General features: G+C 43.4%; 1 protein-coding gene across 1 annotated transcript in view; it reads right to left on the bottom strand.

Moving 5' to 3' along the window:
* The window catches only part of USH2A (usherin), an 809,138-nt gene that overhangs the window by 203,378 nt on the left and 579,229 nt on the right, over positions 1-26,531 (bottom strand). Inside the window, exons 48-49 of the mRNA XM_084828794.1 lie at positions 20,157-20,355; positions 903-1,071 (exon numbers count right to left, since the gene is read on the bottom strand). Of these exons, the coding sequence (XP_084684920.1) occupies positions 903-1,071; positions 20,157-20,355 (368 nt within the window). The remainder of the gene's footprint in view (positions 1-902; positions 1,072-20,156; positions 20,356-26,531) is intronic.

Here is a 26,531-nt window from a genome sequence, read left to right as displayed (position 1 = left end):
AGAATATAAGAAGAACTATGCTGGATCAGATGAAGGGTCCATCTCATCCAGCATTTTGTTTACACAGTGACCAACCAATTGCCTGTGGGAAAACCACAAGTAGGACATGAGCGTAATAGCACCCTTCCAGTTGTGTTCCCCAGCAACTGGTGTACATTGTCATACTGCCTCTGATACTGGAGGTAGCATATAGCCATCAGGACTAGTAGCCAATGATAGCTTTATCTTCCATGAATTTGTCTAATCCCCTTTTAAAGCCATCCGAATTGGTGCCCATCTCTACATCTTGTGGTAGTGAATTCCATAGTTTAACTATGCGTTGTGTGAAGAACTATTTCCTTTTATCTGTCCTGAATCTCCTGCAGTCAGCTTCATGGGATGATCCTGGGTTCTAGTATTATGGGAGAGAAAGAAAAATGTCTCCCTATCCACTTTCTCCACACCATGCATAATTCTGTACACCTCTATCATGTCTCCCCTTACCCTTTTTCTAAGCCAAACAGTCCCAGATGCTGTAACCTTTCCTCATAGGAGAATTGCTTCAGCCCTTTTATAATTTTAGTTGCCTGTTTCTGCACTTTTTCCAACTCTACAATATCCTTTTTTAAATGCAGTGACTGTGACTGCTGCCCCTCTCTAGCTCTCAGCAGTTGCCCTGTATACTGTTCACATTTCTATAGCTATTTTGATAGCAAATCCCTAACATTTCCATATGTTGGCACTTTATTTATTAATTCACTCAACAATATAATGTTCTATTTCTCATTCTCTGGTTGAATAGAAACACTGTTCATCTAAAATTCACACTAAGACACACACACACACACACACACACACACGTCTTAAAGACTCTATTCTATAGGTTTATTTTTGTCAAATGCTTGAAAGGATTTGCCTCTTACCTGCTAATACCCTTGTGTAATAACCACCACAACAGTGATAGTCTGGTTGCACTGCATGCATCTGGCCACCACAGCAAACACCTGATGTATTAAGAATAAACAGGAGATACTTGTCCTCGCAGCACTGGAAACCTGGTGTATTGTTGTGCAGAATCCCATTACAACACACCTAAAATAATTAAAAAGGAGACACACTATGTGTTAAAAATATAATGTATCTCCTGGTATAACAACATCACAAGAAAATGCATATATCCATTTGGAACTGATACTAATAAGATTGCTGGAAAACACATACAGTGTCCTCTTTCATTACTAGTATTTAGTAAAAATTGTGGTATTGAATCAAACTAAACCAAATAAATCTTTATTGCATAGCAGAGATATTGCTTTGTAATATATCATAAAACTAACAAATCAACAAGGATACTGTACGATACATCGATACCATATATGGATCACACGTAAAACTATTATGTTCATCATCTCTAGAACAGATCATCTCTAGAACGGTTCAAGATTTGCAAATAAATCTTGGCCATACCCACTGCAAACAAGCTCACTTTGAGCAGCATGTTCTCAATACAGTATGTCCAAGGCAATAGATAAATTTAAATGTTGCAAGCCATTTTGGCCAGATATATGTATGTATTCAAAATGCATCTCTCAGGGATCTTTACAAGAGGTAAAGTTCATAATGGATTATGTCCTTCTTCCAAACTACAAGGACATAACCATTCGTCATATGGAGTGTTACTATCATTCCCTCTAATTTTGAAGTTCTAAGGTGAGGGTAGATCCTTACGTAGCCAAAATAGTACTATGCACATACAAAAGAGAAGCATCAGCACGCTTGGGGCAAACACAAGGTTTGCAGAAGTACCAAAAAATCCTCTAGAACTAAACCTGAAGGGTGGAGTAGAAGCCTCCCAAACAGTCAATAACGACTGAGTGTGCTCACTGGATAAGGAATGCTGATTGACTCTTGGAGAACACTGTTGACTGGAACACTGAAGAGGAACACTTCACGCTGCAACTTTCTGTTGCAGTTTTCACTTGGAGCACCTGTATTTAACTGCAGTATCCATTGTCTGGAAATGGAGAGTATGGAACGATGTGTGAAGAATGAAAGATTTTAAATCCAAGACATAGTTTGCTCAATTACATGTCTGTTAACAGAAATATTAAAAGATAACATTTTGGAGACATGAGTTTTCACCATGCCTTCTTACCACTCAGTATCTATCAATCTACATTGACTACAATTTTACAGTGGTTGGCCTTCAAGCATATTTTACATTCTCCATTAATAACCAGGAAGTTATTGGTTTGGGGGTGACATCACTATGCCGCTATTGTTACACTGCATTTCATATTTTTGTATTTCAGAAAGGAGACACCTGACCTGGAAGTCTATAACTAAACAAAAGGTTTCCCAATGTGACGACTGTGTTGTTTCTTTATATTAAAAGCAAATGGAATGTTTCCTTGTGGCATATGATCACTTATTTATAACCATGATTCTTCAAACAAGGTGTTCTCAAGTCAGTAATATATATATATATACACTTTTTAAAGTAAAATTTGCATGGAAATTATTTTTGAATAGGTCTTTTAACTGAAGTCTTCTTTCTGGATATTCCTGGGATGAATTATACGCTCGAACAATCAAATAATTATTTTATGTTTGAACCTGTGCGAGCAGACTACCATGGTGTATACATAACATATACTGAAGAATGAGTTGAATCATTGTAAAATGCAATCTCAGAACTTACATTCATCTCATTTTACAAGGAATAGTTATCAGGGCTAGATGGAAAAGATTTTTAGATATTTACTAGTGTAGCGCAGATACTTCAAGGATACATTATTGATCTTTTGTTTTATTAGGGGTAAGTCAAAATCACTCACACAAATTTGTTTTCATTTTTGCATAGAGCAAACACACCTCCTCATCCCCCCCCAATTGTCAACCAATGTTTTGCACAGTGGTTGCCTGATTTTTAAATGAAATCTACCTCATCGAAAGGCTGCTCGATCAATGTGAAACATGAAACTCAAAACCCATGAAAAGTTCAGCTGATTTCTACCAGGGCTTCCTTGAAATGCTTGGTTTCCCCCCACCCCTGCCCCCAAACTGCTTCATGACAGTTTGGGGGAAAGGTAGGGATGTATGAAAGTCACTTACCTTTTCGAAGGGTGACATTCGCAGTGGGGGGGACATCCCTCCCCCCGAAATTCTCTCCGGCTGGCTCCGCTCCGCAGAGATTCCGTGGAGCCACCGGCCGGGGCTGCCCGCAGCCGGACATCCGGCCACTGGGCAGCCTGCAGGGACGCAAATGGCGGCTGCCGTAGCCGCCACCATTTGCGTCCCTGTATTTTGCCGTGATAGGCTACATAAATATTTACGTAGCCTATGATGGGAAAAAAAAAAAAAGGGAATGCAAATGGCAACCACTATGCCATTTGTGTTCCTTTTTGTTGTTGTTGTTGCCGTAATAGCCTACGTAAATATTTACGTAGCCTAAAACGGCAAAAAAAGGGAACGCAAACGGTGGCCGCCATAGCCGCCGCCATTTGCTTTCCCTTTTTTTGCCATGATAGGCTACGTAAATACTTACTCAGCCTATCACGGCTTCCGCAGGGACGCAAATGGCGTCCCTGCGTTAGCCGTGATAGGCTACGTAAGTATTTACGTAGCCTATTACAGCTATATGGAAGAAGCGAAGTCTGCGGCCACCAGTCACAATGCAGCGTGGACAGCAGCAGGTAGGTGCTCCGTTCCAGGCTCATTTCGCGGGATGGAGTAGGGGCTTCGTTCCGCCATGGATTTTGGGGGCCCGAATACACTGGCATTCGGCCTCACTGAGATCCGTGGCGGAATTCTCTGACATCCCTAGGGAAAGGTGCTCTTAGATGGTGGTAGCAGCAGTAGCAAAGGCCGATCTCTCTTTTCTTAACCTCTACCCCTGCTGGCTACAAAGGCTGTCACATCATGTTTCCTTCTCCCAGAATACTTCTCAGCATGCCTCTCAGAGCCTTTCTATGTGAGGCATTTATTGTGAACTTGTGATTCCTCACTCATGGTAGTTTGTGGGTGCTTTATACAACGTTGTTATCTCCAGGGCCTCTCCCATGCTTTACAGCCATTATGGCAGATTTTTTCCTAATGAGGAAAGTCTGGTATTTTTGTGAATGGCGGCATATACCCCTGGTGTATTTGTGCAATTCCACTATACCACAGCACCACCTAGTGGTTGTGTAATGGAACATCTACAAAGGCAGAGAAAGAAACCCCCCAGAAAAAAACATGTGTAAAGGAGCCGACCTTAATCCTACAAAGAATCCAGAAGCAGAAGCCTCAATAAAGTGGCAGGTTAAAAGCCTCATGTAGAAAGACCTCAGTGGCATTCTGGGGGAAGGAAACATTGTGCTCCAGCCACTGTAGTCTTGCAACAGACTTTTCACTCTTGGTGGCAGGGGGAGGGGTTGGGGGAAAAATCCACATCCCATCCTTTCCCTGAGTTGTCACAAAACACTCCAGGAACCAAGACTTGCCCCACTCCTAGTCATGCTTCTCATTGCGGGTATCAGTGGATAAGTATGATACACGGGGTCTTAAACAGGAATGGAACAGGGAATTGGATTGTCCTATTTTGCCTAATCAAGGGATCGCTGCTTTGGCGCCTGTATATGATGTGTCTGTGGATCTTCGGTTACATGTTATTCAGCAAAAACTCTTGTTTCAGGTCTATTGGACACCACAGCATCCCTTTAATAAAGGTTTGTCTAACTCGTTCAGTTGTTGGAGGTGTAATACAGCTAATGCTTCTTTTAATCATATGTTGTGGATTGCCCAAAAGTTGCCTCTTTGGGAAGTTATCATATGGATAAACTTCGTACTGGAACACCCTTTAATATTTACTGATGTACATGTTCTTCAAAATTATTTATCTGCTTCTTGGAATTTAACACATTGTCAGCATAAATTTATTTTCCATGCCCTTTTGACCACCAAAAGACTGATACAACAACACTAGAAGGATAATTGCTCACATCCTATAAGGCAATGGATTGAAGACCTAACAACACTAGTGACATTCGAAAGACTATACCGGCACCACTTGCAAATGGACGTATGTATGGATATTTGGTCTGCTTTTATTGCAGTTTCAGCTATTGGGCAGTACAGAAATGCAATAAATAAATACATAAAATAAATACATAAAATAAGCCATTTTGTATTCCTTCCTGCCTAGGAGGATCTAGTGGCCAGCCTGATTGAGCAGCCCAGGGCCTGAAGATACTTCCCTGAAGAAACCACCACCCGCAGTTCAGTGCTTCACTTCACCTGGCAGATGCACAAAGATCCAGCAGCTGCTGACACTTAGTTTTATCTCAGTTGGATTACTGTAATGTGCTCTGTGTGGGGCTGAGTTTGAGAAGTCTTCGGAAGCTACAGATGGCTCAGATGCTGTAGCCAGACTGCTGAGGGCCAAACTAGACATTCAGCTAATCATGCATACTGGAGCTATGTGTAGGTAGGGATGGAGGAGAAATCTGCTGTGGACTCAAATAAGGCCGGATTCTTAAGAATCTGACCTGCAAAGTCCACAGCAGACTGGCTCTACTCACCTCTGGGTCCACTGGATTCTCTGTGGAGCACCTCTCGTCCATTCTAAATGTCGCAAAAGGCTAACGGTGGCTGCCATTAGCCAATCATGGGGAAATTATGGCCATAAATTGTGTAGTTCATGGCATTTAGTGTTATAGTCTTGCACCACAAAGCCCTTCCTTCTATGTAAATTGTGGTGTAAAAGATTGCATTTTACACAGAAGGAAGTCCTTTATGGCCACAAATGCCATAAACTACACAATTTACAGCCATAGTTTTCCCGCAATTGGCAAATGGCAGCCGCCGTTAGCCGACTGCGACATTTAGAATGGACGAGAGCCATCCCGTGAAATCCAACAGATGCAGTAAGGCTCCAGGGAAATCCGTGGGGCCCCAAGTGGCCTGGATTTCCCCACTGCGGACACCCCCCCAAACCAGTTGTTAGGGGGGTTCACACATCCCTAGCTATGTGTGATAGTTTTTCTTATTCTTCTGTAAGTGCACATGCCCCCAGTTCAGATTGAGACCACAAGTGCTCCGAGGGTGGGGTTAAACCTTCCCCCCCAATTTCACTCCCACACAGGGGGAGAAAGTTAATGGGGGGAGGGGGAGCTTAACCTTTTCTGGAGTGCCCTGCTCCAATTCAGATCAGGACCACATGCGGTTACAAGAGAGCAAGAAAAACTATCATGCATAATAACTCCATTCTAGGTAATTAGCCAAATGTTATTTTGGCCCTGAATGGGACTAGTTATCAGGAATATGAGACTCCCTTGTTCCAACAGCTTCACTGGCTGTTGGGTTTTTTCTGTCAATTCAAAATGTTTAAAGCCCTACACAGCTTGGGATCAGGTTATGTAAAGGACTGTCTTATCCAGTATCAGCCTGTGTGAGTACTGAGATATTCAGGAGACACCCTTCTTTGCATCCCACCAACATCAGAGGTGCATTTGGCAGAAATGTGAGGAAGGGCCTTCTCATTGACTGTGCCTGGGATTGGGGTTCCTGGGGCAGTACTACGTGATATGTTGCAGAGGGCTGCTGTAGGCAAGGGGACTCAGTGCAGTTTGGTACCCCACCTTGCATAAACAGAAGCACTTTCCACTAGCACAAAGCCAACTGTTTTGCGTGCGCATGGTCCCAGGTTCATCTCCAGTTAAAACTGTCAAGTAGCAGGGCTAGGAAATACCTGCCCCTCAATCACTGGAGAGATGCTACGAGCCAGTGTAGACAATACTGAACTGGAAGAACCAGCAGTCTGATTTAATAAAAGGCAGCTTCATACGTTCATGGTGATGTAGATAATCTGGGGCAGGAAGGGGATACAATTTCATTATTCACCAAGAGAACCGGAGTGCCTGATTTACATGCACCTCTGTGATTCCCATGCACCACAGAATGGAAATGTGCATTTTGAAGGTAAGAACTCGCTTTCTAATGGCAAGGATGAATTCAGTCCCAGTGTTTTATAAATTCTATTCTATTCTCTCTCTCTCTCTCTCTCTCGCTCTCTGTTTCTCTTAAATTTATATCTGTATCAATAACCCATCTGTTTATCGAAGTCCAGGTGAGATCAGATTCTTAAGTACAGCCTTCTTGTGTCTCAGTCTCACATACAGCACCAGCTCATAAGCTTAATTGAAATGTATGGCAGCAAGAAAACCTTGATCTATATTTTGGCAGATTGATGGTACAACAGTGACTGTGTGTCTGTTATCTGTATTAGTGGAAAACTATTAACTAGTGGATACAGAGGCTTGCTATGGTTCAGTACCGTTATTCCTTTAGGCACTAACATTATTCACGTGATTAGTCCCATTGAGTTCTTCTGAGCATGCTGGGCATTGATACTATGACTTTCATATTTCCTGCTGTAATTACTTTTAAACAGGTGAGAAGCTAACTATCAAACTGAGCAGAAGATAAAGAAAATTACAGAAATTAACACAGTTTATGAAGCTGAGCTTTTATGCGGCCAGTCAGTAAAACAAAGCAACCCACCTATTCCCCCGATTCCTTTATCACAGAGCAACAGAAATCAGAAAAATCTGTTTCCCTGAAAAGGCAGAATTTCCACTTTAAAAATAAGAGGTGGGGCTGAACCAACACCCCCTGCCCCAGGTTTTACTAATTAGGATGAATTAAAATTCAGGACCCTGTCTTCACATTTGAGACCTCTCTCTACCTAGTGCAATAGTCGCACTCTCCCACATTAATTTTGAATTACTGTAATGCTGCACAGCCCAATTTTGTGTATGTTTACTTGGAAGTGGGCCCCACTAACTTCAATGGGGCTTGCTCCCTAGCAAGTGTGTTTAGGACTATAGTCCTAATCCTTTTTGGTTTATACACCCAATTTTTTCAACTAGCCACCAATAGTATAAAATCCAAGGAAAGACATCTCCATGTTCCAGGAAGTGATCTATCTATCTATCTATCTATCTATCTATCTATCTATCTATCTATCTCTATCACCAATGTGCTGCCATAATAAAGAAACATGGCTAGATAGAAAGGAAAGGAAACAGCTCATCAGGAGGCTATTAAAATGCAAAAGTGAATATGGACTCTCTCCGAACTCAACTGTCCTTGGATTCTCATATGGCCACTTTTTTATGCCGGCTGATGTGCATTAATGGTTGTGCATTAATTAACCCCATCTCAACTCTTCAAAAGGGTGATATCTCACAAACATATCGTATAGTTTACTTCAATATATGGGGCTGGATCTGGGTTTCCTCCCACCAGTGGAAGAATGACAGTACCTGAGCGGAGCTCTGCTCAGGATCTTCCAGCCAGTGCAAGTAGGGAGAGACATTTTTGTTCTGATTCTCCCACACTCTACAGGCCCCAGTTACATAGGGGGCCCCAACCCTCCAGAACAGATTTTCAGGGGGCATGGGGACAGGAGGGAGAGGGAAGAATAATCAAAGATTGCCTCCTGCCCTGTTCTGCTGGATTAGAAACCTTCCATGGATGAAAGGAGCCCTTCCATCTGCAGGAGGCAGACTCTGAATTCAAGCCATGGTGTTTGGATATCTTTGGATGGGGCTTGCATTTATAACCTTCTGATAAGCATGATCCTGTCTTGCAACTTAACTTGTTATGACAGAAGCTAGAAATGGGAGAAACCTCTACAACCCAGTTGGGGAACAGTTTTGCCCCAGCTTCCCTCGACACACAGAACATGCACAGAAGCACCAAAGACTTCCAGGCTAAAAATCAGTCCCTCACCTCTGGCCTTGCCACCACTAGAAGCAAAGTGAAAGGGCAATAGAGAGGGCTGACTTTGCAGCATGAAGGCCAAATTGGGGTCTCAGGCCCCCAGGCACCATGATGTTTATCATCCAAGTGAAAAGCTCCCCAAACACTTAAGGGAAAAGGATCATGGCTCATACATACTTTGTATGCAAAAGGTCCCATGTTCAATCCCCAACATCTCCAAGAAAAGAAAAATCCTGTAACAGGTGATGTGAAAGACCTCTGCCCAAGACTCTGGAGGAACACTGCCAGTCAGAGTAGACAACACTCAGCTAAATGAACCAGTTATGTGTTCTGGTATAAAGCAACTACCTGTGTGACAGTAACTTTTCAGCACAGTACACTAACTTAAGGAATAATGGAACTACTCTAACAGGCCTCAGGTAAATGTGCAAGTTACTGACCACCTTAAGAACATAAGAACAGCCATACTGGATCAGACCAAGGGTCCATCTAGTCTAGCATTCTGTTCACACAGTGGCCAACCAGCTGTCATCTGGGAACCCACAAGAAGGGCATGAGCACAACAGCACCCTCCCACCCATGTTCCCTAGCAAGCAACTGGTGTACATAGGCTCACTGCCACTGGTACTGGAGGTAGCACATAGCCATCAAGACAAGTAACCTTATATTCCCCCTTTCCCCTTTTCTGCATCAGGTGAACTCTGTAGGGGCTTCCCCAGACATCAGAAACCACATTATTTATGACAAACCTGACCACATTGCTGAGGAAGGGCACAAAATATAGGATCCGAACTGAATTTACACTGTTTTCGAAACAATGTATCTTAGACGCTAAAGTGCCTTGGGGTATAATCCTATGTTGAGACAGAAAAAAAGTCCCACAATTCCCAGCATTGCCTAGTCAGCACTTCTGGCTGGGGAATAGTGGGAGTTCTCAGGCCTTTTTTTCTGTCTAAACATGCACAGGATTGTGCCTTTAAACTCCTAGTCCTCTCCATCTTATCTGCTTCCCCAAAAAATGGGAGGTAGACCAAAGGTGATATTGTTATCGACTCAACAGTTTTCCTGAGGGAATCTCTCCTTAAATTATTTGCCCACCATGTACCTCATAAAGAGCTTCCCAACTTATTCCTACTCAGCACAATCCTGAAGTTGATTCATCTCGCCAGTGCCTGCCCATTCGTATACTCAGCTGCTCTACGACGTAGCTCCCTAACATCCTGGGCAACATAATGTAAATTGCAAAATAGCATTTTTGGCAGCATTTTAAGACAGTTACTATTTGCATTGGTACGAAGCCCAGAGGATATGCATCATCAACCCATAAAACAGAATGCATTCAAGTAATGTCAGGATTATGTCATATTCCCCAAAAAGCCAATGTACTGAAATTGTTAATGATTATCATTATCTCATCCTCTTATATTTAGGTGTAGCAGCCGCCAGGGTTCTTATAAGGTCAGCATTATCTCATCCTCTTTTATTTAGGGATAGCAAGTTTGGATGGTGTAATCAAGCCTAGGGCCATATATGTGCTTTCCTAACCCATATAAAACATGGCTTTTCCGAATTATGTTCTGTACAAAGGATCTGACTTTGCTCTCATCTACGTAAGTAGGAATCCTATCATTTGATTTCAGTCAATAGGTTTATACCAGAATAAGACTGTATGACCGAGGAAATAGACTCATTAGGAGTAGTTCTTAAAATAAAAAAGTTGGCCTGGTTGTGAAAAAATCCATTGCATACTTCTGATTCCAAAGCACCACAAGTTGCTGTTAGAAGTAAATGTATAGTAGCGATGTTGAAGTAAGCAAGAAAAAAGGAGTAATATATACATGCTCATGTTTGCATGTGTCAGAAAGTGCAGAAAGATCAAGGAAAACATGGCAAATATCATGGAATTCTGGAGGTGGACAGAACAGCCAAAATGGATTGGAGCAATCATATGAATTTAATTTTACACAACAACACCAATTATTGATGGATTGGCAAATCTACTCAGATCAGGACATACAAATTCAGACCAAGCTAGAGATGTCACTGATATCCTCAGGTTTGGAAATGTGTGTTTCAGGAATGCTTAATACCAGCATCAACTATGAGCTGACAGAAAATGTCAGAAAATATCCCCCCCCCCTTTAAAATCTCCTCCTGGTTTCTGTTCTCTCTTTCACATCCCTCTTTTTACCTCCTTATTAATTTAGTTAAGTGTGCCTTTTGTGATTTGGGTATCCTGAGGTTGAGGTCTGAAGGGTAGAATTCTTTGGAGGGTAGGAACCTGCTTCTGGATTCTTTGTGGGATTAAGATCAGCTCTTTTACACATGCTTTTTTCTGGGGGTTTATTTTCTCTGCCTTTCTATACGTTCCATTACACAATCACTAGGTGGTGCTGTTATATAGCTGAATTGCACAAATACACCAGGGTTTCATGCCGCCATTCACAGAAATACCAGTTTTTCCTTGTTAGGAAAAAAAAAATGCTATAATGGTTGCAGAGAACGGGAGAAGCCCTGGAAGACAACCAAGTCGTGTAAAGCACCCACAGACTACCATGACTGAAGAATCACAAGTGCACAATAAATACCTTGTGTAGAAGGAGTCTACATCATAGGGTTTGGGGGTACTTCATGCCCTGGGGCCCATGAGGCTCTTGTCCCCCTTACCTGTCTGGACATCTTTACCTGAGCTAGCAGCAGCACTTCTGTATGGAAGCCACTCAGCTCCTGAGGTTGACATGGACATTGGGAAATGCATTTTGGGGGTTCTAATATGGCCACTGCCTCAGGATGATGGCAGCTGAGTGGCTCCCATACAGGTGCCACTTCCCACTTAGGTAAATAGAGGGGATAAGGACATCAGTGTGGGAGGGTGGAAGGGGAGTAGCAGGGAGGGGGGTTAGGAGTGACCAGGAGGAAAGAGGGAAAGTGAGTGGAGTGTTGGAGGAGGGAAAGCAGAGAGGAGGAGGGAAGGACGCATGGGATGAGGAGAGAAAAAGGAACAGTGCAGGTGGAGGAAGAAGGGTATGATTGGGGAAAAGAGGTGGGCTGGGCAACAGCAGGGAGGAAAAAGGAGTGACTGGGGGTGGGCAACAGCAAGAGGGAGAGAAAGCAGGTTGGCACAAGGCTCAGGAAAGAGAGATATCCTTCCTAAACTGTGATGCCCAGAAGTGGACACAGTAATGCTGACCAAAGCAGAGTAGACTAGAACTGTTACTACTCTGGACCTGGACACTATACTTCTGTTGATTCAGCCTAGAAATGCATTAGGTTTTTCAGCTGCTGCATCACAGTATTTGTCAAAAACAAGTCCTGCCAGACAAATCTGATCTCATTTTTTGATCAAGTAACCTCCCTTGTAGACAGTTGGAATGCTGTAGACATCATATACCTCGACTTCAGCAAAGCTTTCGACAAAGTGCCCCATGATATCCTGATGAGCAAACTAGCTCAAAGTGGGCTAGATGAAACAACGATCCGGTGGATCCACAGTTGGCTACAGAATCGGACTCAAAGAGTGCTTATCAATGGGACCTTCTCAAACTGGGGAGAGGTAACGAGTGGGGTACCGCAGGGCTCAGTCCTGGGCCCAGTGCTCTTCAACATTTTTATTAATGACTTGGAGGAGGAGGTGCAGGGAATGCTGATCAAATTTGCAGATGACACAAAATTGGGCGGGATAGCTAATACTTTGGCAGTCAGAAACAAAATTCAAAGTGATCTGGATAGACTGGAGCGCTGGGCAGAAAACAACAGAATGACATTTAATAGGGATAAATGCCAAGTTCTGCACCTAGGAAAAAGAAACCAAATGCACATTTACAAGATGGGGGATACGTGGCTCAACCACACTACAAGCGAGAAGGATCTTGGAATTGTTGTCGATCACAAGCTGAATATGCGCCAACAATGTGATGTGGCTGCAAAAAAGGCAAATGCTCTTTTGGGCTGCATTAATAGAAGCATAGCTTCCAAATCCCGGGAAGTACTAGTTCCCCTCTACTCAGCACTGGTTAGGCCTCATCTGGAGTACTGTGTCCAGTTCTGGGCACCACACTTTAAGAAGGATGCAGACAAACTGGAGAGGGTTTAGAGGAGGGCAACGAAGATGATCAGGGGACTAGTGGAAACAAAGCCCTATGAAGAGAGACTGAAAGAACTGGGCATGTTTAGCCTTGAGAACAGAAGACTGAGGGGAGATATGATAGTGCTCTTCAAGTACTTGAAAGGCTGTCACAGAGAGGAAGGCCAGCCAGGATCTCTTGATCATCCCAGAGTGCAGGACACGGAATAATGGGCTCAAGTTACAGGAAGCCAGATTCCGGCTGAACATCAGGAAAAACTTCCTGACTGTAAGAGCAATACGACAATGGAACCAATTACCTGGGGAGGTGGTGGGCTCTCCCACACTGGAGGCCTTCAAGACGAGGCTGGACAGCCATCTGTCAGGGATGCTCTGACTTGGATTCCTGCATTGAGCAGGGGGTTGGACTTGATGGCCTTGTAGGCCCCTTCCAACCCTACTATTCTATGATTCTATGACAGTAGATCTTGCCTACCTAAATGCAGAACTTTACATTTATCTCTGCTGAAATTCATTTTATTAGTTTTGGCCCAGTTCTCCATCCTGTCAAGATCATCTTGAATCCTTCTAAGGTATTACCTAATCCTCCTGGTTTGGTGCCATCTGCAAATTTCATGAGCATCCCTTCTACTCCCAGGGACAGAACCTTTGGGGCACCTCATTAGTGCTTTCTCTCCAGGCCAGCACTCTTTGGGTATGATCCACCAAACAGCTGCAAATCTAGCAGCAGCATCTAAGCCACATGAAACAGCTTGCCAACAAGAATATAATGGGGGAACTGTGCTGAAATCAAGATATACTACATCCACAGCATTGCCCTTCCCTACCAAGCTAGTGACGCCATTAAAAGAGGAAATAAGATTAGTCTGGCATGACCTGTTTTTGAGAAACCCATGCTTTGATCTTTGTAATCACAGCATTGTTTTCTAAATGTCCACAGACTGACTGCTTAATGATCTGTTCTAGAACCTTTCCAGGTATCAAGTCAAGCTGACAAGTTGGAAGTTGCCTGGATCCTCTTTCCTCCTGCCTTTTGAAGATTCATTCAGACAACATTTGTCTACCTCCAGTCTTATGGCAGTTCACCTGTTCTCCAAGAATATCACAGTTTGATTGGGACCTGAACTAAACAGTGAGGCAGGCAATGGAAAGCAGCTTACAATGTCTGTTGATATCTTACATTAGTTCAGTGGGTAATTGAAAGACATCAGTCTCTCCAACTTAATTTACTTGAAGGCTAGATCTGCATACCAAAAAACACATGGAGAGCAAAACAAAGACAATAACAAAAAAGTTACCTGCTTGTGTAGTGGTATAACCTTAGGTTCCCTTATGTGCTTCATTCTGTTAAACTTTGAAGGTGCATGTTGGAGCTAGTTAGACCTACATACATTACCAAGGACTGTAACAGAAATGGTTGTTTTACTGTATACAGTTCTGGATTACAATGCATTACAAGCATTTATATTTCATGAAGCCAAGAAACTTTATCTTAGTGAAAACAGAAGCTGAATGCCACATCTTTGACTGACCCTTCCACAGGAGGATGTCATATAAGATGTTTATCATCCAGAATATTAATTGGTTTCTTTTGGTGACTTTCACTGATAAACGTATTCTGTTGTTCTTAAAACACCTTATTAATGCATAAAATTGTAGTTCTTTCTATCACTTTGTTTGGCACTTCTTTGCCTTGAGTGAATTCAAGTTTGGGATTAGTTACATTTAATTAATTAAATGCATGTTCTTATATGCAACTTTTAAGATGTTAAGTTCATTGATTTGCTTCCACTCTCTTCATTTAAATCAGGGCACTCCAGATAAAATGTATATGGAAGAATCATGGTCTGTGGACTCGAAGTGCCTATATAATCAGTGTACAACTCCTTAATAAATGGGAATGAAGCTGTTGCAGAATAATCTTTGGGTGGGCATAGTGCTGTTACAATGGTGAAGGAAAAAAATAGGCAAAAGAGTGATCCAGGACTGGAGAATATATTTTGAAAGGAATGCCATTGACAAAAGTGCCCATGGTCTTTAATTATCCTGTTGCTGAGGCTCAAGAGAGTGCAGTGGAAGTAGAACATGGGTGATGGGTCAGAGAGAGTAAGGTATATACCTTATGTACTAAAGGAAGGCAAAGAAGTAAAGAAAAGGGAAGGCTTGGCACTTGATTTCCAGGAAGATAATGGATTATTTTTAGATTGAAGGGATGTGGACAGCTGCACCTGAAAAGTGATTTCCCCTGCCCCCCATTACAGTGTTTTCTCCATGGATATTCCTGGACTACAGCAGCCCTTCTCAACCTGGTGTGCTCCAGATGTTTTGGACTACAAGTCCCAGCATTCCTGAGCACTGGCCATACTGGAGCAGATGTTTGTATTGGACTTGAACCCTTGTTGGAAGATCATATCCCTGAGATTCTGGGCACAGCAGTACCCTCAACTGGGCCAACCCCTGTACTCAACAGGACCTGTGGCCTGAAATGGTAGACCCAGGGGACCATGCCTCCCTCAGCACATGGTTAGACGTGTGGGTCATGAGAAGCAGGGTAGTGCAGTTGCTCTTAGCCACTGAGTGAGGGTGGGATCACCCAAGCATGGGAACAGATAAGAGGATAGCATGGACTACTTCGTCCAGAGCATGTTAATACCTGCACCAGAGAGTTAGTTAAATAGAATAAGAACCCATCCCATTGCAAATCCTTTAAATCTGTATAATTGTAACCCTTGTTAATTCATATCTGTATTCATGCTTTCTTCCTCAGCTTGCAACAAATTATCAATGTGCTAAATTCACTGAAAAGGCCTGTGCTAAGGGCTTTTCAAAAAGTTAAAATGTAAAAGTTAAACTTACAGATGAGATCAAGGTTTACAATAGAAGGGCTAACTTCCGAAATACTAAATGCAACACAAAGCTGAAGCTGTGTCATCTGCTGTAATTTATATTTTGATGTGAATCACTCAGATAACTCACTTTCCTAATTGCTGTCTTGTCTGACAGCATACCTTATGAATACACGCTGTCATTGCATGTGTGATGATGCTGTTGACAAATAGGGACATTATTTCATTACATTAAATCTTACCTTCAAACTAAGAGTTTTCTACCTCATTTGTCAATAAAAAACTGTGTACAGACTCCTACTCTCTGACTACAATATTGATCCAGCTCCTAAACTGCAACTAATATGACCATTAATCTGCAAATGACCATAATTTAAAAATATTTCTGACAAGCCATGATAGGCCCACGTTCAGAGTTGCTCATCATTGTCACGTAAACTACCACCCACTTGTAGCTGAAACTAAATGGTTTTGCTGTAAAGCAGCATGAAATCATTCAATCAAGCAAGTCTCCAAAAAGGCACATAATCATCACAATAAACTAATATTTGCCATGCAGATTCTGATAAATGATAAGACTAAAATGCACCAGAGGAAGCTCTATAAGCATCTCCTCACCCTTTTTATTGTCATTCTTTCAAATAAATATAGGTAACGCAATACTGTTGTAAATTGATGTGCATATAGAAGGAGCCAGATACTATAGAGCAACTGTGTTGGGCTGGTATGGAAGTGTATAAATAAAATCACTGTATCAGGCTGCACGAGCGCAACATTTAAGTTGCAATGGTATATAATTGCATAACAGCAGCATGGAAATCCATGCTACAGAAATGGGTGTAAATAGGATATTTATGCTCTGTTGAATAGGTATCCTTTGGTGTGTGCAACTGGGAATAGGGATATTCACAGAGATGTCAAAGAAATCGAATTGATTGAAATGAGTTCGGATTTCTTCTAATCCAGTCTGTGGATTCCACATCAGCCTGGCATCTCTGGGCCCCATGGATTCTGTGAATATGTGGCTTTTAAAAAACAACAACTATGAAATTTATATAAATGCATTCACAGACAAAACCACAAGTTATACAAAGAGCAGTATACAATTCACAAATATTACGATAATGAATACACATTGTTAAGGCATTTTTTTGTTACGTACATTCTGTGCACCCAAAACTTGGCACAGAATTTGCATTCTTCGGTGCAAATTTATTTATGTAATTTTTGGAGTGGAGAAAAAAAATCCAGTTTTGTGGGTTTGCAAACAATGGAGTGAAAAACTACATAAAATCCATGGAACTCACGTGGGACGGATTAAATAAAATCTGACCATCCCTAGATATACACTTGCTTTATGTAACATTTATTTTATTTCTAAAAAATATTAGTATATAAAAGTGATGCTTTCTCACAAACTCTTTCTGCCATAAGTATGGCCATTTTGCTAACAAAATGTTAGTATTTACACATAGCACTTGTTCAAAACATGTTACATATATTATCTCATTAATAGTTACAACAGGCTTGTAAGGTAGGACAGTATTATTCCTATTCTACAGATGGAGGAATCGGATTGAAGCTCATGGCAACCCAGTGAATTCATTGCTGACTAAATATAACAGCTGTCTGAAGGTATAGATTTAACACAGTTTCAGAAAATGGTTCTGGTTTATACTAGGGATGTGAGAACCCACCTCTCCGGGTGCCCGCAGAAGTGCAGCTGCTGCTCACCCCCCCCCCCGGACCTGCGCTTGGACTGCTCACGAGCCTGGCAAGTTGCTGGGCTCACCATGATCCCGTCTGGTGAGCGCCCACCATTTTCCCACCTTTGTTGTGTGCGCAAAAAGGAAGCTTTAAAAAGCGCATATTTAAATATGTGCACTTTGGGGGCCAGGAAAGCTTAATATGTGAAATATTAGAGGCATTATGCCTCTAATATTGCACACATTAAGGTTTCCTGGCTCCAATCTGCACATATTTAAATACGCACATTTTTTAAACTTCCTTTTTGTGCACACAACAAAGGCAAGAAAATGGCGGGCACTCACCAGACGGGATCGTGGTGAGTCCTGGAGGATGTGAGTGGGCGCGAGCTGGGGGCGAGTGAGTACAGCATCTCAGCTGGTGCAGTCCAGGAGTTGCAGGTGGGGGACGGACGGACTCCCAGATGCAGTCGGGCGCCTGCGACATCCCTAGATTTATACACACGCACACTTTAGTACAGGGGTGCAGAACTCCTTGCAGCCCGAAGGCCAAATTCCACTTCAGAGAAACTTTCAGGGCAACATTCTAGTGGTAGGTGGGGGCTGAAGGCAAAAGGGGTGGAGTCAGAGACCAGGGAGGTGGGAACAAAATACCAGGTTATTTTAGTTTAACGTTCTTACTGCCAGTAACCAATTGGAGATAAAACTGCACAGAAGCTAGCAAACCACAAAACAATGGGGAGGCAGGGAAAGGTTTATTATTATTATTATTATTATTATTATTATTATTATTATTAACATTTCTATACTGCCTCATAGCTGAAGCTCTCTGGGTGGTTTACAAAATTATTTTTTTATATATAATTTCCAAAAAAAGTTACATACTTGCTAGTCTAGTGCCCATTTTGGTGTAAGTCTTATTCATGAAGTGACAAATTTGATCATGGCTGATCCCATCCACAAAGAACAGAAGTGAAATAGATGACACTATAGTTGGCAGATTGTGAAGTAGTCTTCTTACTGCAGTCGCCATGTACACCCCAAAGGTCATCAGAGAATATTATAAAGAAGCCATTCTAACAAAGCTTTATGCTCACAAAGTCACATCTGCAGAGGATGTTTTTAGGAAACCACTGCAAGATGCTCTTATGCTTGGTTAGTCACAAGTGTATTGAATATAGATGAAGATTCCAGAGGGCTGTATTGGGACCCCAGCTTGAGGTTCTGCATCCTTGCTGTAATAGATTGATTTAGAACTTTTAAAGCAAAATGTTCTGAAAGGGAAATATAAAGCTACTTATAAATAATTATATTCCATGGCCTTCCTACCAATGTAGGCCTACGCATGTTGGAGCAAATAACAAAATAATACAACAAGATAAAAACAGAGAACAGAGAGCTGAAATACAGTACAGGGAGAGAAAACAAGAACTAAAGAGGACTTTGGGTGGCAAATCGCCACTTTTCCCCTTTGCCTAGCAAGCACTAATGATGTTGCACTACTGTTGGTTTACGATAGCGCAACATCAGCACCAGCGTTGTGGCAGCACTGGATTCTGCTCCAAAAGCTTGGCTGAACAGAAACACTTTTAACTAGTACTTAAAATTAACAATTATTAAAAAATTAAAGCCCTTGTATTTATAGGGATGTACGAAAGTCACTTACCTGTTCGCAGATTATGTTGATGGGAGGGGGCGTTCCGTCCCTCCCCCCGGAATCCTCGCCGGGGGGGAGGCGCTCCTTTCCTCCCCCCCAGAATTCTCCGAGGCCGGCTGTGCTCTGCGGCAGCTCCACAGAGCAGCCGGCCAGGCCCGGCCAGGCCAGAGCCGTCCGCAGCCGGATTTCCAGCCGCGGAGGGCTCTGGGTAAAAAAAACAAAAACAAACCGTGTACGCAAATGGTGGCGGCTACGGCCACCGCCATTTGCGTTCCTTATTTTTGCCCTCTTAATCTACGTAAATATTTACGTAGACTATGATGGCGAAAATCAAGGGGAACGCAAATAGCGTAGCGGGCGCTATTTGCGTCCCTTCTTGATTCCCCGTTTTAGCCTACGTAAAGATTTACGTAGGCTAAAACGGGGAATGAAAAAGGGACGCAAATAGCACCCGCTACGCTATTTGCGTTCCCCTTGATTTTCGCCGTCATACATAAATATTTATGTAGATTAAGAGGGCAAAAATAAGGAACGAAATGGCGGCGGCTGTAGCCGCCGCCATTTGCGTACATGGTTTTGTTTTTTTTTAAACCCACCCAGCCATGATAGGCTACGTAAAGATTTACGTAGCCTATCATGTCGTGTGTTTTTTTAAAAAAACCTAGTCATGATAGGCTACGTAAATCTTTACGTAGCCTATCACGTCTTTCTTTTTCTTTCTTTTTTTTTTCTTTTACAAGAGTGGAAATGGTGGCGGCAGCAGCCGGTTGGAAGACCGGCTGCTGCTGCCGCAGCCACCGCCGCAGCCGCTGCCACCCGGAAGATCCGCCCCAGGTGAGTCTCGTCCCGGGGGGGATCCGCGGGGGGGGTGGGGGGGTGGCAGGCCGTTGCGCCACAGAGTTCAGGGGGCCGAATTCACTGGCATTCGGCCTCATCGTGATCCATGGCGGAATTCTCTGCCATCCTTAGTCTTTAATAACCACCCTCCTCAGCTCTGATGGTGGAGATGACCAGACCCTGAATACAAGCAGGTTCATACGGGAGTAGATGGTGCTTAAGATATCCAAGTCCCAGACTGTTTAAGGGTTTAAAGATCAAAACAGTGTATTTTATGTTACCTTAAACTGTGGATTATAGCACAATCCTCCACAGATATTTTCATGGATATCACATTCCAAAGGCAGACATGAGCCCCAACTTTGGTGTTTTGATAGCTGCTGTGCCACAATGCACCGACGGTGAGCTACACGCAATAGACTGTATCCTAGGATAATGCCATTTGGTTGTCCTGGTGATGCCCAGTTAATCTGAAGTGACCTAGAGCAACAAAAACATTAATGTTTAAGACAACTCATAACATCTGCACTTTAATTCAGATTCTGCTAAAACCTAAATTCATGCAGGTATCGTTTGAACACTGCTGCAATGGAATGGAGCTTTGAACGTGCCGGAACAAAAACATATCTTCTTGGGAAATGTCATTACGGAACACTTGCATTATGATTCATCCTTTGGCAGAAGGCTAGAGTTGAAGACCCTGATGCATAATAAACCATGACGTATAATAGAAAAGAAGTGCAGAGCTTTAGCCAAGGTAAAGAGCTTCACTAAAATAATGTTTCTTAGGTGTTTTCAACTTCTTCGAAACAAATATTTTTAGACTAAAGATGATATATTAATACATTGAAAATCATACAAAATGCACTACACATACAGTTGACATCAAAAGGAGAATCTGAACTTATTTTAAAACTCAGGGGTTCCTTGGTGGGGCACTCTTTACTGGGGTCCCTGCAAGAACAACACTGAAGCTCTTCCCCTCAGCTACAAGACTGAGCCTGCAAGAAAGCCCCCTAGCCCTAACAACTAAAAAGTATATATAGGGATGTGTGGAGCAGCAAAACCTGAGCTTGACAAAGTTTTCCAAATTCCATCTTGAAGCCCATTCTGACTCGAGTCCGTATCAAAATGCGAGCTTTAGTTTTTTTTCTTTTTGCATGAAAATCCATGCATATTTTCCCAAACATACACATCATTTGTGGACAACTTTGAAATCTACACCTCCTTCTCCCATTGATTAAAGTGCATTTGTGCGCATTTATCAAAACTACACATTTTTTCATGTGCCCTTTTCAAATGTACACTTGCTGTCGAACACCTTTTGGTCCATGAATCACACTACAAGCTCGGAAATGTACACACTTCGACCGCATATTGCTCCCAAGCCCCTGCTTGGTCTGAAAAGTGTGAACTGGGCAAATCCTGATCAAGAACAAACTGAGACAGATTTCTCATACATCCCTAAGTATATATAAAAAACACAAGAAAAAACATTTAATTGTATAAGCTCTTCACACTGAAGAAAAAGAAACATTAACAGATCCCACTGGATTCTGAATATCTAAGTGGGATGCTGCTAAATTCACTTATTCACCAGCCTGTCTCAAGGAGCACCTCCAGCAACACCAGACAGGCCACTCAACAAGATCAACCTCGGATGGCCTTCTGTCTGTCCCATCAGCCAGGACAGCTAGGCTGGTGAGGATGAGGGAGAGGGCCTACTCTGTGGTGGCCCCCACTCTGTGGAACTCCCTCCCTAGGGAACTCCGCCATGCCCCCTTTTTAATGAGCTTTTGCCTCGCCACACATTAAAAACATGGTTGTTCAGGCAGGCATTTGGGGTAGGTTAGGGTATTTTTAGAAATATGATGTTTTAACGTGGAATTTTTTTTTTTTTAAACAGTTGTTATTATACATCGCCCAGAGTGGCCAGGTGACCGGCCAGATAGGCGATTAAGAAAACAAACAAACAAACAAACAAACATTTTAAAAGAACAAACTAGAGGCCACCAGCTCATGCTTTCACCTCTGATTGTTAGGCTCACTCTCTCTCTTTCATTTTGTTGTTATTTGGGTGGAAAGACTACCCAACCCAGAACCCCAGGGAATGGAAATTAACACCAAGCTCAGATTTCCTTTTCTCCAAGGGCTCTGGGGCAGAGCATTATTTACTTTTGGAATGTAGAAAAGCAGGTCCTCTCCAGGGTATGATTATATTCTCGCATGGGCTAGAGTCAGCGTAATTATATTAATTACGTAGTTTGTAGCTCAGCCTTATCTTTCTTTTTACTCTAGAGAAAATAAGTAAGGCCCAAATCAGTTTGGGATCACCATGCATGGGGAGGACATAAGAAGAAACATGCTGGATCAATCCAATGGTCCATCTCAACCAGACCAGCATTCTATTCACACAGTGGCAAATGAGCTGCCTGTTGGAAGCCCACAAGTAGGATACGAGTGCAACACTTGTGTTCTCCAGCAACTGGTATATAGGGGCATATATCCTCTGATACTGGAGGTAATATATAGCCATCATGATGACTAGCAGCCATTGACAGCTTATCCTCCATGCAGTTGTCCAGTCCACTTTTAAAGTCATCCAAATTGGTGGAAATCGCTACATCTTGTGGTAGCAGATTCCATAGTTTAATTATGCACTGTGTGAAGAACTAAGTCATTTTGTCTGTCCTGAATTTCCCACCATTCAGTTTCATAGGATGACCCTGGGTTATGAGGGAGAAAAACGTCTTCCCATCCACTTTCTCCACACCTCTAATTTTGTACACCTCTATCCATGTCTCAGCTTACTCACCTTTTTGCTAAGCTAAACAGTCCCAGATGTTGCAGCATTTCCTCATAGGGGAGCTCCAGCCCCTTGATCATTTTGGTTGCCCTTTTCCAATTCTACAATGTCCTTTTTGGGGTGTGGGGACCAGAACTGAAGTCCCTGATGGGAACTATTAGTCCCTAGATATGAACCTGGAAAGCCAAAAATGCTAACTAGATTGCTTTCATGCTCAACTCGCTGATAATTTCTTGGCAATGCCAGGCCATCTTGGCTCCTAATATTAAGTCAAAGGAAGACATTCTCTGGTTCTCTTATGGTATACCTGTGTTGAGTATGGTTGGGGATAGACACCTATGTAGTGAGACCAAAACATCCTTTGGGGGTTGGACTCAATGGCCTTGTAGGCCCCTTCCAACCCTACTATTCTATGATTCTATGATTCTATGATCCTCCATGTCCTAACTGGGTAGACATATTTGCTCTGCAATGTCACACTGAAAGGCAGAAGGTCACTCCGAAAACAACCATATAGAAAACAACCATATCATGCTTGTTAGGAGACATCATGCCTATTGACTGACCTGGTACTGTAAGTTCCACAAGTGCGGAAAGTCCTGGTCAGTATCCTAAAGTTGGATGTTGGCATCAATAACATAATTTTGTCATGAATCCAACTTTTCTCATACCTCCATCAGAGGAACAGAGCTCTCAGCTAGAGTAGAAGTGAAGTACTGGTGATATCCCTCTCCTCTTCCCTGGATGACACCCAAGTAGGATATTGTCTATGTAGGAAAAGACTCACCATTTGAAGGTCAAGGGGTACCATGAACTCTATAAGAATTTCTTTAGGCACTGGAATAACTGGAAACCTTCTGTATTAGAAACATTTGTGGTGGAGATCACTTCTGAAGGATAAATAGATGCCACAGAGATCAGAATTCTGGCACCATTACTTGTCATTCCAGGATGGAACCCTCTGTAATAATTGATTTCTCATGCAGTGATTGAGCCATTTCAGGCCTAAAAGGGTTGAATGTTGCCATTTTTAGGGGTCCCATTCATTGACCACTGAGTGCCTCTAATACACCCTGTCTTGAGTCCAGCAGCTATAAGAACACTCACACACTCACATGATCTGCTGGTGTTAGGGGCAGGAGACTAATTCTTCAAGATGCAGCAAAACTGCCTTTGGGTAATTTGGAAACTGAAAGACATAGTAGTCCTTGGAGCAAGTGTTCTGTACTCACTGATCAGATATTCTCTGAGATTATTTCTATGCAAGGTGCTGAAAAGTTCTTATTTTGAAGTCAGGATTCACACTGAATATTTGAGAGATTTTATAGACCCCTCTTGTTTCTTTTCTTCACAGGAGTGAGGAGAAATCTGCTATTATGTGGGAAGTATGGTCGGCTTTCTTACAATAAGAAATGTTTTCTTTTTGTAATTTCCACAAGGACTGTATCTTTGGCCTGCATAGCCCTGGCCAAAAAGGATATAAAATAAGGGAGCAATCCTACTGGGATAGGCAGCTGCCTCTGAACTCGGAGGCAACCGCCTATCCAATGCAGGGCAGGAGAAGCACAGAGGGGATTGTCCCCTCCGCACTTCAGCCACTCTGCTTTTGCAGCTAGACTAGGGATGTCAGAGAATTTCTCCACGAATCTCGGGGAGGCTGAATACCAGCGCATTTGGCCCCCCGAAATTGGTGGAGAAACGGTTTGCCCCCCCCCCACCCCCGGGACAGGACTTACCTTGTTCGAATGTCCCTGGTGGCGGCGGTGGCGGCAGTGCGGCGGCAGTGCGGCGGCAGCAGTGCGGCAGCGGCAGTGCGGCGGCGGCAGCCGGTCTTCCGACCAGCTGCCGCCACTGCCATTTCAAAGTTCAAAACAAAACAAAACAAACAAACGTGATAGGCTACGTAAAGATTTACGTAGCTTATCACGGCTAGATTTTTAAAAAACACCGTGATAGGCTACGTAAATGTTTATGTAGCCTATCACGGCTGACTTTGGAAAAAACAAAAAGTGCGTACGCAAATGCTTTTTTTCTTTTTGCGTACGCGCTTTTTTTTTTGCGTACGCGCTTTTTTTTTAAAAAAAAAGTCAGCCGTGATAGGCTACGTAAACATTTACGTAGCCTATCACGGCTGACTGCAGGGACGCAAACGGTGGCGGCTATGGCCGCCGCCATTTGCGTCCTGGCAGGAGAGGAGGTTTCGCGGCTGGAGGGACGGGGCGCCTCCCCCCCCGGCCAGAATTTCGTGGCCGGAGGCACAGGGCGCCTCCCCCCAGCCAGAATTTTGGGGGGAGGGACGGGGCGCCTCCCCCCCGGCCAGAATTTCGGGGGGAGGGACGGAGCGCCTCCCCCCCACCCTGAATCAAGCTTCGGGATCAGGTAAGTGACTTTCGTACATCCCTAATTAGACAGCCGATTTCATCTGTCTAGCTGCAGGAAGGTGGAGTGGGGGAAGCGGTTGCCTGATGACACACTGGATGCATTGTACCGGCATTTCCGCCTTCCCCACCCCAGAACACCCCCAGAAACGCCCCATTTTCGCCACTCCGTGCTCCTCTTCCGAGTGCGGAGTGCGGGGCCATTCTGCGCTGCTTACAAGGGAGCATGGGTAGCGGGGGAGGTCAGTTTTCCAGGAACCGACCTCAGAGTGTGGGCTCTGAGGTTGGTTCCTGAAAACTGACATATCCTATGGCCGTCTAGCCGCTGATGCCTAGCGCCCCAAAAGACATCCAAGAAAATATCAGTGATACAGTTGAAGCCTCTAAAGCCCTTGGGGGGCTTTAACTGTCCAACTTCACCGAATTTCTTAAGAGACCTAGTCTTTTCTGCTATCTATGCACCTAGAAAATGCATTCCCTAAAATATCCATTGTGAAGACCAAAAACACTATTATTTTGAGGATTGTATTATTTAACATATTTCTATCCTTGCCACTCAGAGGCTAATTAGGCTGAGAAAATAATTTTCTCAAGACCACTCAGAACGCCCCCATGGAGGACAAGAGATCAGAATCCTCGACCATGACGCTTAAGCACCAGAATGGTCTGTTCTTTCTCACACTCCATTAAGAGGCAGAAGGCCCCTCCTCCAAATATTAACTCCCAGTTCACCATCAGTGCTCTTCAAATACTCTTTACCACACTTAATAGGCCTCAGTCCTGCTGTCTGGGTCTTTCTACAGTCCAGCCCTGCACCTCATGAGGGGAAGGAGGAGCTGTTGGCTCAGGAGGAGACGAAAGACTGAGAGCAGCCATCCTTCTCTATATATCTGCTCTGCCTCTCTGAGGCACTGAAGGGAACAGGCAGGCCAGAGCAACCACACTGATGGTAATAATTTTGAGGTTTTAAAAAGCAGAAAAACAGGAAAGACTCCAAGAAGCTCTTGCGAGTATTACTTACAACACGTCACTGCTCTCTTTGTCTCTGTGGGCTGTTGATGCTGCGGCTGGATGGTTTCTGGCTGCTGCAAGCCAATGAATTGGAATACTGCCCCCTAATGGCGATTGAGGGCATTGCATTTAAAATGGTGTCTGCCTGTTTGTGAGGTGCTGCGGAACACCATGGGGTACAGTGTGGGGCACTGTGGCTGAGCAGCTGTTTTGCCATGCTCCTGCCTGAAGGCAGGGAGGCGATGGAAAATGTACAGCAGAACAGAAGTGCTCACGAGGCTCCTTTTCTTTGCCACCTGCTGGTTTTCCTCTTTATGAAGGTGGGGGAGAAGGAAGAAGCATAGGAAGCTGCACCAGAAGAGGAAGGATCTCTCTCCTCTGCGATGTTCTACTTTTCTCTGCAATGCTCTTTGGAGTTTGGGTGCAACCAAGCACTGCACGGCCTGAGCACCTGCCTGAAA

Source organism: Heloderma suspectum, chromosome 1, assembly GCF_057233095.1.
Source record: "Heloderma suspectum isolate Gila_16-S chromosome 1, 16-S_ref, whole genome shotgun sequence".
NCBI lineage: Eukaryota > Metazoa > Chordata > Lepidosauria > Squamata > Helodermatidae > Heloderma > Heloderma suspectum.
The sequence above is the reverse complement of the archived record's forward strand: the minus strand, read 5'-3'. Positions and strand labels throughout refer to the sequence as shown.